We start from the raw sequence: 14894 nt of genomic DNA on the forward strand, positions 1-14894 counted from the left end.
AGAAAAATTTAAGAAGAGCAGCACTTGTCAAACTAAACCATACATTTCAATAGAAGGCACAATGAAATAAACGCTTACAATAAAGAAATCAATGGAATACTTAACAATAATAAACTATTCTGCACAAGTGCTGAAGACTTTTTCTACTTTGTCCATTATCTTACTGACCTATCATTTTAGCTTCTTCCTCTGTAAGAGTTTTGCTCAAATATGTTTTCTTCACTCTGAGAGTGTTTCCAGAGGGAAGGACAGCTCCAGTCACTGGCATTGGAGGTTCACCATCTTTTTGCTGCAAGCTATCAGCAATCACCAAGAAAGCTCTCAGACCAATATTCATTCTCTGTAAAGTTCAGAAGATGGATGAGTATCATAATCAAATAATCATATTCTATTCATATTCTTCATTCACTTTGAAATTTTGAGTATGAACTTGCCAGCAATTTTTTTTGTATCTTCACCACACTACCTAGTGTAATATATTTTACAGAAAATGCCCATGAAATAGACAGTGAATTCATATCTCCACTATGAGCAGTGCTCTCCCCTCTTAGAACTTTATTTCTAACTATTTGCATTAGTACATTATGTTTTTATCTTCAGGATAAAACACATGAATATGATCTGGGGTTTAGTGATGCGCTGTAAGTGGACCTTCGGTGAAAGAGAAATGTCCTACGTGGTCCACTATGAAAAAAGATCAATAATTGTCTTGAAAGGCCTCTGGGTTGATCATACTGAGAGAAAAGTCTGGAATGATGGTCAGTGTCAAACTACAACACGAAAACTTCAGTAAGATGAGTCTAAGTGACCTGAATGCCTTCTGGGAATTCACCAGAGGAAAACTTTCAGGCTTTGTATTGCAATGACTAAAAGACAGAATGTTTTCCATTTTTCAGGAATGTGTTCCAAAAACTCAAAGGCTGTCCCTACTGACAGTCTCCCAGAGATGTGTTTACATAAATTATGGGCTTTTTTTTGAAGAATGCTAAAATCTACGTACATAAAAAGTGGCCCTATAATTTCACTGTTTTCAGATTTACAATGTTGAGAAAAAGTAAAATTTCAGATGTTGATTCATGAAGGAGCTAAGGACTATGTCAACCCCCTATCAGCCTGAGTATATGCAATGCTAGTACACAATGTCCTTTGCAGGACCCTCCTCAGTCAATAATGCAGGTGACTGATTCAGAGCGTGGCAGACACTACCTGTTCAAAAATTGTTTCATTTTTCTCTATTCTACTGCAGAAAGATGAAAGCTGTGCTCAAAGTAAAGCTTGTTTTTCACTTTTGCTGCTTTTGACAGTAAAAAGTTTAATCCACTTTTCCATATTTTTTGTATCAAATATAATTTTGGTAAGGTAACTCATTCTATTTTAACATCTTAGTGAATAGATATGACTGTTTAATACTGCAAGATTAATATTGACATGTGTTATGAGATGATCACAAGTTATTTATAGTTTTCATGTGTTTATTCTTAATTTTCAAATGAAAATATTTTCAAAATTATAAGTAAATGCATTATTTTTAAGAGAATTTTTAATTATTTTACTATTTATTTATATATTGATTTTTTTGGAAGTTTTTCAAATTTCTGTTTACTTTCTCTAGGAAAAGCACTAGGAAGCTGACTCATGACACCAACACCAGTGAAGCTTTCCTGGTCAGAGTGGTAAAACTTTACAAGAATGTTCTTTTTTTGTCATCTTCAATTCTTCTTGCTCCATGTACTCTTTTTCAGTAAAACTGATTTGAAAAACATTGGAATTGTTACAGAAAAATTACTGTTATATTGAAATAGTTTAAGGCATTCTATGTAATAGCAGTAGAGTGATAAGGACATCAATAGGTTTACTTTTATTTATTTATTTATTTATATTTTTTGTTTTATACATTTGCTCTACTTCATATTTGATATTCTTCACTGAGAAAAGATGGGATAGGCATAAACAATGTGACATTTTACAGGTAAAAGTCCACAGATGTATTTTACCCATGAATCAAATTCAAGATTTGGCCTGAAAAATGGACAAAGGTGAAAGCATGCTTAGAATGGAACCAGGAAGTACATGTAGCAAAATACAACATATATTAACTCAGAAAAAAAAAAAAAGAGCAGATGTACATCATACCTCAGGGTTGAGACTGAAAGCTTTTGCTGGTTTTCCAACACAAAGGAAGTCAAAGATAATTTCTTTCATTGCAAAATCTAAACGTTCCTAAAACAGTAAAAACACTGCAAATCATTAGCTGTCCACTTCTGCTACTTATTTTATTTAAGGCAAAAGAATGCTGAAAGCCAGTTTAATCAGGATTTATTTAAATATATGAAAAAAACAGATTATCAAAAGTATGTAGAACATATTATCAGATCTAAGCTTTTAACACTGCTTTATGTTGACAAAGTAAAAAATTTATAGCATTTAAATAGAAAATTATCCATTTTGGAAATAAAGTTTTTAATTATTTCATTTAAACTGTGGTAATTATGGTACTAACACAGTATTTTACATAAAAGGAACTTGTTCACAGATGGTACAGTTCAGGAAGGATTTTAAGCATCTGTTTGATTCATTCCTATTCAGAGACTTTTAAGTATGTGCTTAAGTACTTTGCTCAATGGGAATGTTTTCCAAATCTTAGTCATAAAAGAGATGAAGCTTCCAGCACTACAGGTTAGTTTATTTTAGCGATTCCCATCTGAACTGATGAAAACTAAATGCTGAACTTCATCTGACTTACTGCTTGGAAAGCAGTGCAACTTATTGCCCTATACAGTAGGAGTGATTCAGTACCAAAATAAAACATGGCTTACTATTTTGAACTTTACTGACAGTCAGAGCCTGTCAACAAATGCATTTTCTGACTTGCTGGAAATTAAAGAAACTGACAAAAATTACATTTGAGTTGAAGTGAACCGATTTTTATTTTTTTTCAGTGGAACTTGCTGTTCAAAAGAAGTTTCCCCAGCTCAGTCTATAATTTCATCATTGCCTAGATGAAAGATACTGACAACGATGTTGGAAAAATTCAGTCATTAGAAGTTTCCTCATTTGTTAATTTGTTACTGGGAAAAGAAGTTGTTCAATACATGGAAAGATATATGCAATGGTTCTCTCATACCTGTGCAATAAACTGTATTATCTTCACAAAGATGTTTAGAGGCATATCTCTTGGCACAACACCACGGGACCCTTTTGGGAAAAGTGTTGTGACAATAGTAATAAGTCGACTGCAAAAGAAAAAAAAAATAAGACATTTCTGGACCTTGCAGATGTTCACTTACCATGACACTCCATTTAGAATGACCAGAAAGTATTTCCTTTGAAATGAAAATGTAATGGAATATCTTGTTCTGATCCTTTGCTACAAATTCAATGTCATTATTTTATTTCATTACTACATTACAAGGAACAATAAATCAGTCAATGGCCACTACAAAAATATTTTTAACTTTCCCAGGCAAAGAGTGATTTTTAGTTTTTCTAAAAGCAGAAACACTTTATACAGTAATTTTAATAGGTGGCAGAATAACTGACAGTGCCACAAGAGGGAATATTTTGTTGTGTACAATCAAGTTTCTTATTTCACAACACAAATAGGTTCAATTAAAAGGAATTCAGGAGAACTATAAAATCTCTTCACTGGCAACATCCACTCTACAAGGGATTTTCATTACAAATAAAGCATTTTACCTTTGGGTAGCTGTGTTGCTTTCACATTTAATTCTGATCATGTAAACCCACAGTAGTCTGTACAGGGATTCCAGTGCAACTCGAGCCATTTTGGGGTCCTTGTTCTAGAGAAATACATAACATAAGAATAAACTTCAGTAACAAATTAGAAAGGAAGTCCCACACTTAACAGATGTTAATGTTCAGAGTTTTGATAATGAAACTACAAAAAAAGATACAGTCTAACAGCTGCTCAGTGTTCCATTCCTGTAGCTGCAGAACACTTATCAATCTGACTTTTCCTGTTACTACTTAAGTTGTTGAAAAACTCAAGTATCAAGTTAGTTAAATTAGACACGTTGCAATCTAAAATCTCAGTTTGAAACCCACCTCAATTTGACTCTGAAAACCTCATATTCATTAGATTCCATCAATTCAAAAGCTGTTGCCCTATAGTGGAGACCTGGTATGAAGAACACAGCAGATAAAGAAATGTACCATACATATTCAAATGTGAAAGGATAAAAATCTGAGGATGCTTAGGCTGGCCTAATTAACATGGCATCTAGGATCAGCTGGACTGAATTGGATTATCTATTTTTGGAAACTTCTGAAATAGTACAAGACTTATCTTTGGTTTTTTTCGGTCGTATGCCATTTTCTGTTTCCGTGGCAGTTTTAAGGGCTTTCTGTGTAGTGACAAGTTTATGCAGTCCAATCAGATGGTCTCCCACATGCTGGGCCATCTGCTGGGCTAAACTTTGAAGGAGTCCAGTACACTTTGACCCGAGATAAGATTTGCCTGGCCCACAGTGCAAATCTCCATGGCAAAGGTCTGAGATGTTGTCTGCATACAAATGTTGAGTCATAGATCAAAGACTGTGGTTTGATCAAAGAACCTGCAAATGATGCCATCAGTAATTCTTGAATGTGTATTGGTCTGGGTTCTGCAAAATTGAGGGAAGGCAATTTGCCAGTGATATGGGAGATAACTTCAACTTTCAACATGGCATATGTCACAAGTATAGGAATAGAAACACTGTCCTTGGGTTGCAATTCCCATTTAACTCCTTGACAAAGCATTTTATGCAATAAAGCTTTATATGGACAGAAAAATGAATATCATTTTTGTTCATTATAGCAGCATACAATGGTTGTCACACATGATTAGAATAACTGGTAAAAGGAATGGTGAAGTTTACTTGGTCCATTAATCTTTGCAGAATTTTCAAATTGTAACATCTGTTATAATCAATTTTTTTATTAACCTCTTTCCTTTCAATCCGTTTTTCATCAGGTATAATCATGTCAGTCCTTGTAAACTTCAGACCTAAGAATTTGATTTCTTCAACAAGTGGTAAAGTACATTTATTAAAGTTTATTCTTACCCCAATGCTTTCAAGAAAACAGCAGACTGCGGCTAACTGAGATATGGTAACAAGAGGCTATGTAACAGAAGAGGAAGTTATCTCTGTTAGCAAATGTCCAAACATTCCTGCGATGAGATAGTTCAGCTGCGACGGCAGTTGAGAAGAGATGGAAGAGAAAAGGGCTGAGACCACTATCAATGGAGTTTTCCAAAAATAGTAGACCAGTTTTCCATCAGGAACAGTAAGTGGTGTAGCAGAAGTAGGATTAAGAGGAATGATAAAAAGTCCAAGAAACATCCAGGGAAATCATGGGCTTGTCCATGAGCAAAATCTTTCCAAGTTCACAGTGGTACTTTGGAAATTCCCAGTACTTTGGAAAGCATGCAGAGTATCACCCTTTGGAAAACAAAGTGAAGTTCACCACCAATTCAGTCTCTTTAATATTTCAAGATTTTTGTCAACAAGAAGAACCCAGCCAGTAACCCTATTAGAATAAGGAGTATTTGGCCTAACGTATCTGACATCATCTTCACTTTCCTAACAGGACATATTGGCATTGGATGTGGTTCCTTCACCACTGCTGGCGGTGCCAAACTCGCTGCTGGTGCCAAAGAATTTGTCAAAGCTGATGTAGGCCTTTTGAATACAGTAGCGCTTGGTGACTGAGCTCTGCCAGGATCTGCTCTCTTTTTTGACTGGTAAGTGCTGCTGGCTTTTATCCATTGCTGTTGCTCTTCTAGAAACTTCTTTTTCAATGCCTCTGCCTCTTCTGCTGTGATGGGCGGAGGAGCAACTGGACTTCTAGGGCATGAGGCCAATTTTCTTTAATTCATCCACCTCTGTTGTCCAATAATACCATGTTAAGTCTGGCCCATTCAGACCGAAGGGATATTGGTTTGGTATCCATGGATTCATTCCTGACATAGGCATTGTTTGACCCATTCTTTGTAAAGTGAGTTCCGCACTCTTGGCTGAAATTGTACTGAAGCTTTCTCCTTGTCCCAGGAGGTTTGGAGACAAGGAACTATTGTTCCCTCTGAACAATTTTGCTTCTAAATGAAACAGAGCTCTGACTCTCTCCTATATAGAATTCTTGCCTTGAACAGTTTTTTGCAAATAAAGTTTAGTTAACAATAAACATTCAATTTCAAAATCGGGATACTTATTAACTTTTACACCACTTTCAACAGTATAATGGGAAATGTCCTTTGGCCAGAATGTGGCCATGGTCAAATATTTCCATGCTCTGGCAGAAACCTCCTTTATAAATTCAAGAGAAAAGTTTGTTTCTGTAAAACCAGAGATTTGCTAGTTTATATTAAAATCAGAAATATAATTAGAATATAAAACTTCTATCTTTCCCAGTGTATGCTTGACCTTATTTTGGGAAGGAGATTGTGCTCTGTGGAGTGTAGAGGCTCATGAGAAACTTGATACATTATGTAGTTTGAGGCAGCCCACACATTGTGAAGTTCTATATATTGTGTTGGTGTGCACAACTGTCCTTCTAACAGAGGGATTTCTAGTTCTTCCTCCAGCAATGTGAGTTTGGCTTGGGTTTTGAGGTGCCACTCTGTCTGGTGAAGTGATTGCTTCAATGACTGGGGGATCTCTTTCTCTATGCTGAAAAAGAGTGGCCAACCGTTTTCTTAATTTAACCACATATTCAGCTACCTTACCTTCTCCCCAAACTGGAGATTGAATGTGCCCCCACATTAATCTATGAGCCATATAAATAGAAGTATATCAAAGCATTACATGTCGCAAGACAAATTCCAATTTTATTTTCAATTAGTAAAGTAGGAGCAACTTGATTTATATTTTCGGTAATTGTTTCAATAATTTGTCAGGATCTCCTTGAATTTCAGAAAAATCTATATTTCCAGCTGCCTCCTCAGAAATCTTACACCTGTAGCTGCCTTTTCTGAAGCTTTTACAACTGCATAAACTCCCCAAAATTAATTTCAATAACAACATGTTTATTCTGAGTCAATTTGCAAATAAGATTCTAATACATCTTCACCAAAAGTAAGGAATTCAGGGACTGGTGGAAAGAAATCTTCAGGCAGACTGAACATTTTGAAGAGCTATTCTAACAGTAGGATTCATATGAGTCAATACAAATTGTTTCATTAAGACAGAGAGGAAGTACAGCAAGAAAGCAACAGCAATAAAGGATGTAATATAGACCTTTCTGAAAAGCTTGTGAATTCAACTTTTGGAGAATAGACATTTGACTCTGAGCTGGGAAAGTGGCTGCATGTTCTACCTGAGCTGTTTGCAGAAGCCTTGTAACCACTAGTTCAACAAGTCACAGTTTGGAGGCCCTTGATTTGACCTAACCACTTCACTTTGCTTCTTATATTGCTCTTTTCAGGTAAGCACAGGACCATTCTTCCACACAGATGCATTTTTAGCATGGTACGGGACATGAGTCTTTACACAAGTAAAAGACTTGTAAAAGAAGGAGTAGTAATGATAATGAGCATATGTGTATTGAACAGTATGTGTTGTACAGGAACCAGAGCAGATTGCAGTGGACAGTTAAACTTCAAAGATCCAAAAAACATGGCGAAGGAATAAGAATGGATATGTGGAGGAAACAAAATTGTTTAAGGTTTCTGTAATGCAACTTCACAGAGTGAAACAGGCAATAGAATCAATGTCCTACAAGTAATTCCACTTTGAAAAAGTAATAAGTTCTTTGTTTCAAATGCTTTTGTGAAAAAGAGCAAGTTACTATTGGGACAGTTTGGGTATGCCACTCAAGCTAATAACTTTCATCAGCAATCTTGTCTGTTTTCATTGCTGTTTGACTTGGGCTTGGTTTGAGTTAGAGAAATAGTAGAAATTCAAACTAGGCCCAAGAATATCTTTTGGCTATTGAAAAAATCTGAACAGTTAAGAAACTTGTCCTGTAAGGAATAAAATTATGTATAGAATCAGGTAATAGCAATAATCCAGCACATTTACCTAAAAAGGATTTGCAACAGATCAATAGCGCATACTGAAGTTTTAATGCAATATTAAAACCAAAAGATACTAACCTTCAGATTGGATAGGCAGTTGTTGAGGAAAATATGCCATCTGTTTAAAAAGAACTGCTTCTGACTGACACAAAGCAGGCATGTTACCAAAGGGTACAAAGCCTAAACAGGAAACGGATGTCAATACAGTGTTATTTGCATGTCTACACAACACAAAAGTAACTTAAGAGAGCTACTGTAAACCTGAAGTTCTAACTCCTCCATTTTGTGCAATACAAGTTACCCAACATTAACACGTTGGTAAGTAGTACAATTTAAAAGGAACCTTCTCTATTAAAAAGCTATTATTTTTCTCTATTAAAACTGTTACAGATATGTTTTATGGATGAACTAAAACCAACCAAATGTGTACTTATGGCAGTATTATAAATCCAAAGATAAGGCACAATTTTACAGCCTCTCAAGGCTAAGTTTTGTCACTTCACCGAGAAATGATAGCATGGAAATAACTAAACTCTATTATTATAACAGGTATCTCACCCTCACAGAAACCAACCCACTACAAGGACTCAAAGAGATTGCTGGAAGTTGTGAATTCTCAGACGCCTATTACTCCTCAAAATCTGCAGTCACGATATTTACTGAGAGACATGCCAAACACCCTAAAGAATTGTGTTAAAATACAGGGAATGCCTGGGTCTGCTGGGAGTTACATCTTGTGAAGTAAAAAATAAAAATAAGCAAAGCAAAACACAGAAGGTCAAATACTGGAACCCAGTCTCTTTGTCAACACTTACTTTGACACTGATCTTGTAAATGTTACACTAAAAAAACAAGCTAAAATGCACCCATTTATTTTGAAACTGACTTTGCTATTTCAACAAGACTGTCATGCAAATATATCCAGGTAGGATTTAAAAGTTATTAGTCAAAACCACGGTAACTTTATTTTTGAGACCAGTGATTCTCAAAATTAACTCTAAAATTCTAACTTCAGCCACAGCTCAAAGTATAAACACATCATAAATCCCAGCTTTTGTTCCTGTAATATGTTACATAAATTGTTTATAGCTAGGTTAGACCTAATTTCTTGAGCAAATGGCAAATGTACAGTAATTTTTATTTTATAATCTTCACATCCAAAATACATATGGGAGAGGATAACTGAAGTCTTCTCATAGAAGACTTTCTTACCATACAGTTGAGTACTTGATGGGATCCCAGAGTTTAGTAACATCCCAAGAGTGTTACAACCCATCCTAAGGAAGAGCCCTAAGAGGGAAGGTACAAACCATCTCCTGGAATTTCCTAATTCTCTCCCAAGAGAACACCAATGACTAGCTCATGTGAGATACTTTTGGACAGCAAATGAAGCAAGATGAATGCCCCTATCCTGCCTGTACAGTGAGTGCATCGATTCACAAAACACTGATCTTGGTCCTGGTTCAGATTTTAAAGAATGTGCTTTCCTCCTGGAAGTCTGGAAGTATGCAGGGCAGCTACTTCTGTCAACTGTTTGCCTTTCCCCTACTCCTCCTCCTTGCAATGTTTGTATTTCTAATCACACCCTCACAAGAATCTATTCTGTCACTTTTAACTATGTAGCCTCCAGTGTGGTATGTGTAGACAAGCAATCAAATGCAAAGCCCCAGCTGAGCAATCCTTTCTCAAGCATGTAGTATGGACTTCGGCAAGTATGGCCACCAGTTTGACAAGTTCTACTTAGTGTAAAAACTGTACAGCAAAGCTCTAGCCTGCTGCAGTTTCAACAATGTTTTACTAACTCTGCAGAGAGGAACAGAGCCACACAAACACAAGCAGAGTGAAATCAGAAATCCATCTCAAAACTCCCACTAATTCATATTGGATCAGGACTGTGCCCCAGGGGGATGCTCTGACTCTCCCCTGGGAATGCTGCAACAGGCACAGAGATCAAGCACAGTCCTGCAGTCCTCCCAGCAGATTTGCTAGTGCTAGTGACCAGAATTTGCTGAGAGAACTGGGAACAGGGAAGCCTTTTTGGCTTTCCCAAAGAATGAGGGAGGACAAATGACAACTTTCTTCACTTGAAAGGTCCAAAACTTCAAAATGGATTAGCTAACACCACACTGCTGACATGCGCTGACCCAGTTGGAGAGACAGACTGCTTAAGGCAGCCAGCATCAACCTGACTCAGATCCTCTTTAATTCAGATCAACTCATGATTCCAAAAATACACTGCAGTGCCACTGTTCATCTTACAAGAAAAAAATGAAATAGGGAGCTGCACAGTAGCCAAGTTATGGATTTAAAAGGGCATATGTCATACATTTTTCCTTTCCTATTTAAGCCCCGTGAAAGGGTTGTTCCCACATGCCTCATTTATTCTCGCTTGACAAGAAGTGACCTCTATTCTTCCTCCTCTTTTCCTAATGTTTACACATAGTAATATGAGAAAACCTAACCATTTAATAATCACAGAACCAGAAGCTGAAAACATCTCTTTGATTCAGACTAATTTAGATCATATTCTGAATAAAATAAATACAGTTATTTTCTGTGAACACAATAACCTTCCTTGCAAATAGAAATGTATCAGTTATAGCCAAATGCAGAAAAAAAGTTTTGCAATTTCCCAAGAGTCTTGATGAGAAATATTTATGATGAAGAATTTTAAGCTCTGCTTCTTAGGGTTACTAACCAAAGAGTGCTTCTTTCGTGATGAAAGTTCAAGTGTTGTATCATACAGGCTTTCAACAAAGTTCCTCAGACAGGGGACATTCACTTCATTTTTAACAGCCTGAAAGAAAATTTCATGTTAATAAAATATTATTTCTCAAGCTTTTTTATCTAATTTAAAGAAATTATGGAAACAACAAGAAAAATAAACTCACAGCAGCTACGGGGACAAGAATTTCGACAAACAGTCCTGCCAGTGCATGCTTGATATCTTTGTCTTTAACTTCAAGGAAATAATGTGCACATTCCTAAAACAAAACAAACAAGAAACATAAATTGCATATCAACTGGAATAAAGACCTCTAAATGTTCGCTGAATGCACATCAAGAGTCAGTGACTATTTTTATCCTGCAAATCCCACTGAAAACATTTGCCTATTAACTTCTAAATCTGCATTCTGCAGCAAGCAGAAAGCGGGATGTAAGTCACAATCAAGGATCTGTTACTTTAATCCAGAAACTCTCCACTGACTCCAGTTGTGCCTGGTGGTGTTTTGGGGCTGGAAATGGAGTTGGACTCAGAGTCTGGCCTTATGCCTTCCCTGTGTATATCTTCAAGGAGCAGGACTACTAGACAACATGGACTGCTTTACACAATGCTTTGACAGGCCAAGAGGAATGTAATTCTCCGGTAAGATACTCAAGGCAAGTAACAATCCTACTTGTAAATATTTTTGGATAAATTTCATTGATGGGATTCTTGCATATTAAGGGTCAATATGGAACTGTGCTATGTGAGAGAAGAACTACTACAATTTCCAGCCTGCAACTGGGGCTTAAGACAGAAAGTAAAAATACACTTTGTCCTAAACATGCAGCAAACTACTATCCACACAGCTGTGTTGCTCAGGAAGTGAAGGAGGGGAGATAAGCATCCACCCACTTGTGTGTTTCTGTACAACTTCTCTGAGGATGACAAATCCTATTGCTCCAGTTACTTCTCCGGGTCCAAGGACCAACCAGCAAGAATGTTGAAACATGAAATAGTTTCTTGCCTTTTACAAAATTATGTAATCTCTTAATTTAAAGCATTCATTATAACCAAACTATGCTCTGTACTAGTGACTCTCAAACCAGGAGGGTACAGAATGTACCCTACAGGAAGCAGGGTAAAGGTGTGGTGGAAGTAGACAACACATCCAAGGGAAATTCCATCCAGCTTTTGCCTCAATTCTTTGTCTCTTGCTCAGTGTTTTTCTCCATCAGAAGTTTCTCTCTTTTCTGGCAACAACATCAGTGTTGGCAGATGCCCTCTGAAGGCAGTGAGCAGCTAGGGAGACATAGCTAGGCAGACACACAGGGCAAGGGGCAGCTGTGGGATGGCAGGGTGGAAGGTCTGGGGTCTACAGAACAAAACCACTTTTAGCTGGATGGCAAGATGCAGGGACTAAAGGCACATGACTAATGAAAAGTGGTATGGAATGACACACCCCAGAGACTGGAGACTGGAGACTGGAGCACTGAGGTTCAGAACGAGCAGAAAGTAGCTGCACGTACATTTATGTGGGAATGACATACGGAAAATCTCCTGGAACATTACAGGAAAGCTAAAGGCTAGCCCATTCAAAAAGGTCTGGAAACCACAGTTATATCCTTAAGAATTTTACCTGCATAAACTGAAGAGAAGCTTCAAAGTCCTCCACAGGATACATCTTAATGCGAAAGAATTTCATTCCCATTATAAGACTGATAATGCTTTGAACTACGTATGGGCTTTGTTCTTTATGCCGCAACTCTTTTAACTCTGCCATAAATTTCTTCTTTACAGCAGGAAATCTATGAATTCAGATCGGTTAGTTCCAAAAAGTTCAAAATTAGTATTTGAAATGTATTGTAAGGCATATGAATTGGGAAAAACCTAAAGGAGATTTAAACATGGGTTGTAAAATACCATTTCACTCAGTATGTGAATAGATTTCTTTTTGTTTAGTTTTCTTTCACTTCTAATAAACTCATAAGATGAATCATACAGTCTGATCTCAGTCCCTTTAGAGAATCACATCTTCTAAATTATTTTGTTACCATGCACCTCTTTTATATGAGAGCTAATAATATCATTACAATAACCCCCTCACATATTTTTCAAAAATCCATGATGGAAGATAATTTTCTAGCAAATACATGCAATGCTTTCAAAAGAAAATGTTTAAATTATAACCACGAAAACATTCAGGTAAGCAGTTTCTCACTTCAGGTTTTTTATCTAACAGCCATTACAGTAACACTTAAGCATTAATAACTACAACAGCTTTAGATGGAGGAGTCCGTGATAATTTTTGATCTCCCCCATGAATCTACTGAAGGTGCCTTTTGAGACACACTGTCTATAAAAATAACATACAGAAAGATCATCCAACAGGGCCTCCTCTCCTTTTTGGGACAAAATCAAAAGAATGTCATTTTCATGGGCAGGTGTAGTTTGTAGCAACCTTTTGTTATCACCTTTGATAGACAACATAAGTGAATTGAAAGAAACAGATTGGCAGGAAGAAGCCCTTTAGTGGCAGAAACATCTTAGCAAGGCCCTTCAGAACTGATAAAGAAAGGCAGTATTTATGGAGATCATGTATATTTTGACAGTCAAACTGAAGCTTTGGATCCAGATGCCATTTCTCCTTTTGCGTTTGACCCAGATAATCTAGAAGCTCAGGTAAGGCCTTACCCGAAGTTATATGATTTCCAGAAACTCAAACTATTTCGTCTACATCAAGCTAAGTTGACTGGTTTTGTAGAGCAGACTCACTCTCAGCAACACCAAAAAGTCAGGAGACAGGTAGCATTATGTCGGGGCAGTAGATTCCATCATTTGCTTAGTTTGTGGTGTAAGGGTATGATGAGAGACTATATTGGGTACACAAGCTTCTGAATTTGTCTGTTTCCAGATCCAAAAAGTGTTTTATGTCATCTGTTCTAAGAAGGATGAAGGGTTCAGAAGCAGTTACATTAAGTTCTAGGCCTAAATAACAGCAGAGAGACTTAGAATTGTTTCTATGTAGGAGGATAGCCATTTATAGGTTTGCTCAGCTAAAGAAAAAATAGTATATAGAAAAAAATTAATTAAAATAGCTCTCTTCAGCCCTTTGGGCTTTCCACAGACGTCATTGCTGAGATAAGAAAAATAATGCTGCTCTAGTCAAGTTGAATTTATTCAGTATCACTGGACTAGATGCAGAAAGCCTCTGATTCCCTAGAGGTCTATGCTCTAGAACACCTAGATAAATAGAGGGCCAATGAACTGAAATAACTTATTCATACAGTCTTTTTAAAGAAAGTGAGAAAATCAGAAAATTCACATGCTAAGCAAGTAGAACTTGTCAGATTCATAGGGGAAATAAGATATTCCATTTTGCTTACTTTGCTTGAGCTAGAACACCTATTACTTCTGCATACAAATCTGCAACAATGTGCATATTTCCAGTGTTAGGACCAAGGTACCTAGCAAGAGACAAAGAAAGAATTCTCAGCTGAAAAAGCATACTGTTTAAACCACAACTATTAAAAAAATAAGCAAGCATTTTTTTTCATAGAAATTTTGTATGAAAAAGAGCCTTACCCTTCTTTGTACTTAAAGTGCTTGAAAGCCAAGTTAATAACATCATTTACCAAACTGTCTATTACAGGATGAAGTGGAATCTGAAAACACAAAATAAAACATAACAAGGACATATATGTTACACTTCAATACCTCAGAGTATTACTCATGGGTATCATCCATACAGAAATATGGTATCAGTTGAAATAGGATGTAGCTAGCAAAACAGCTGGAATAAGCCAGCCACTTGATGTTTATTTAATATGGAAGAGAAATACTTTAGCTCCTAAGACTTGGCAAAGTAAAGTCTGTACAAGCACAGAGAACTATGTATCCTGCAGGTGCAAGAAAGACAGCAATGAACAAGCATGCAGAATGTACTTCATGTTTTTATTATACTTTTAAAGATGCAAATAGAAAGAAGAATCCCAAAACTCACTTTACATTGGAAATTACATTGGTAATTTCCATCATTTATTAGTTAATGGATAATTTAACAACTCATACCTGTTTCAAAACTTCTATTAATACTAAAGAAAAAATAAAATCAATAGCCAGATCTCTTCTCTCCATTAAATAGTCCCTCTGCTGTTCATCACTGCAAAATCAAAC

The 14894-nt window shown here is 36.5% G+C and overlaps 1 protein-coding gene across 9 annotated transcripts in view; it reads right to left on the reverse strand.

The window, feature by feature from the left end:
- FRY (FRY microtubule binding protein) overlaps positions 1 to 14894 on the reverse strand; it is a 241119-nt gene that overhangs the window by 95588 nt on the left and 130637 nt on the right. For 8 of the 9 annotated variants that reach the window (XM_027677781.1, XM_027677780.1, XM_027677775.1 and 5 more), the window contains 11 exons: positions 14790 to 14880; positions 14304 to 14383; positions 14105 to 14185; positions 12358 to 12526; positions 10906 to 10998; positions 10713 to 10811; positions 8093 to 8194; positions 3697 to 3800; positions 3125 to 3233; positions 2134 to 2220; positions 169 to 340 (listed from right to left, as the gene is read on the reverse strand). In XM_027677781.1, coding sequence (XP_027533582.1) covers positions 169 to 340; positions 2134 to 2220; positions 3125 to 3233; positions 3697 to 3800; positions 8093 to 8194; positions 10713 to 10811; positions 10906 to 10998; positions 12358 to 12526; positions 14105 to 14185; positions 14304 to 14383; positions 14790 to 14880 — 1187 coding nt within the window. The remainder of the gene's footprint in view (positions 1 to 168; positions 341 to 2133; positions 2221 to 3124; positions 3234 to 3696; positions 3801 to 8092; positions 8195 to 10712; positions 10812 to 10905; positions 10999 to 12357; positions 12527 to 14104; positions 14186 to 14303; positions 14384 to 14789; positions 14881 to 14894) is intronic. The other variant, XM_027677782.1, reaches the window with a different exon arrangement.

The sequence above is a fragment of the Neopelma chrysocephalum genome, unplaced genomic scaffold (genome assembly GCF_003984885.1).
Source record: "Neopelma chrysocephalum unplaced genomic scaffold, ASM398488v2 Primary Assembly neopelma1_43, whole genome shotgun sequence".
NCBI classification, from domain to species: Eukaryota; Metazoa; Chordata; class Aves; order Passeriformes; family Pipridae; genus Neopelma; species Neopelma chrysocephalum.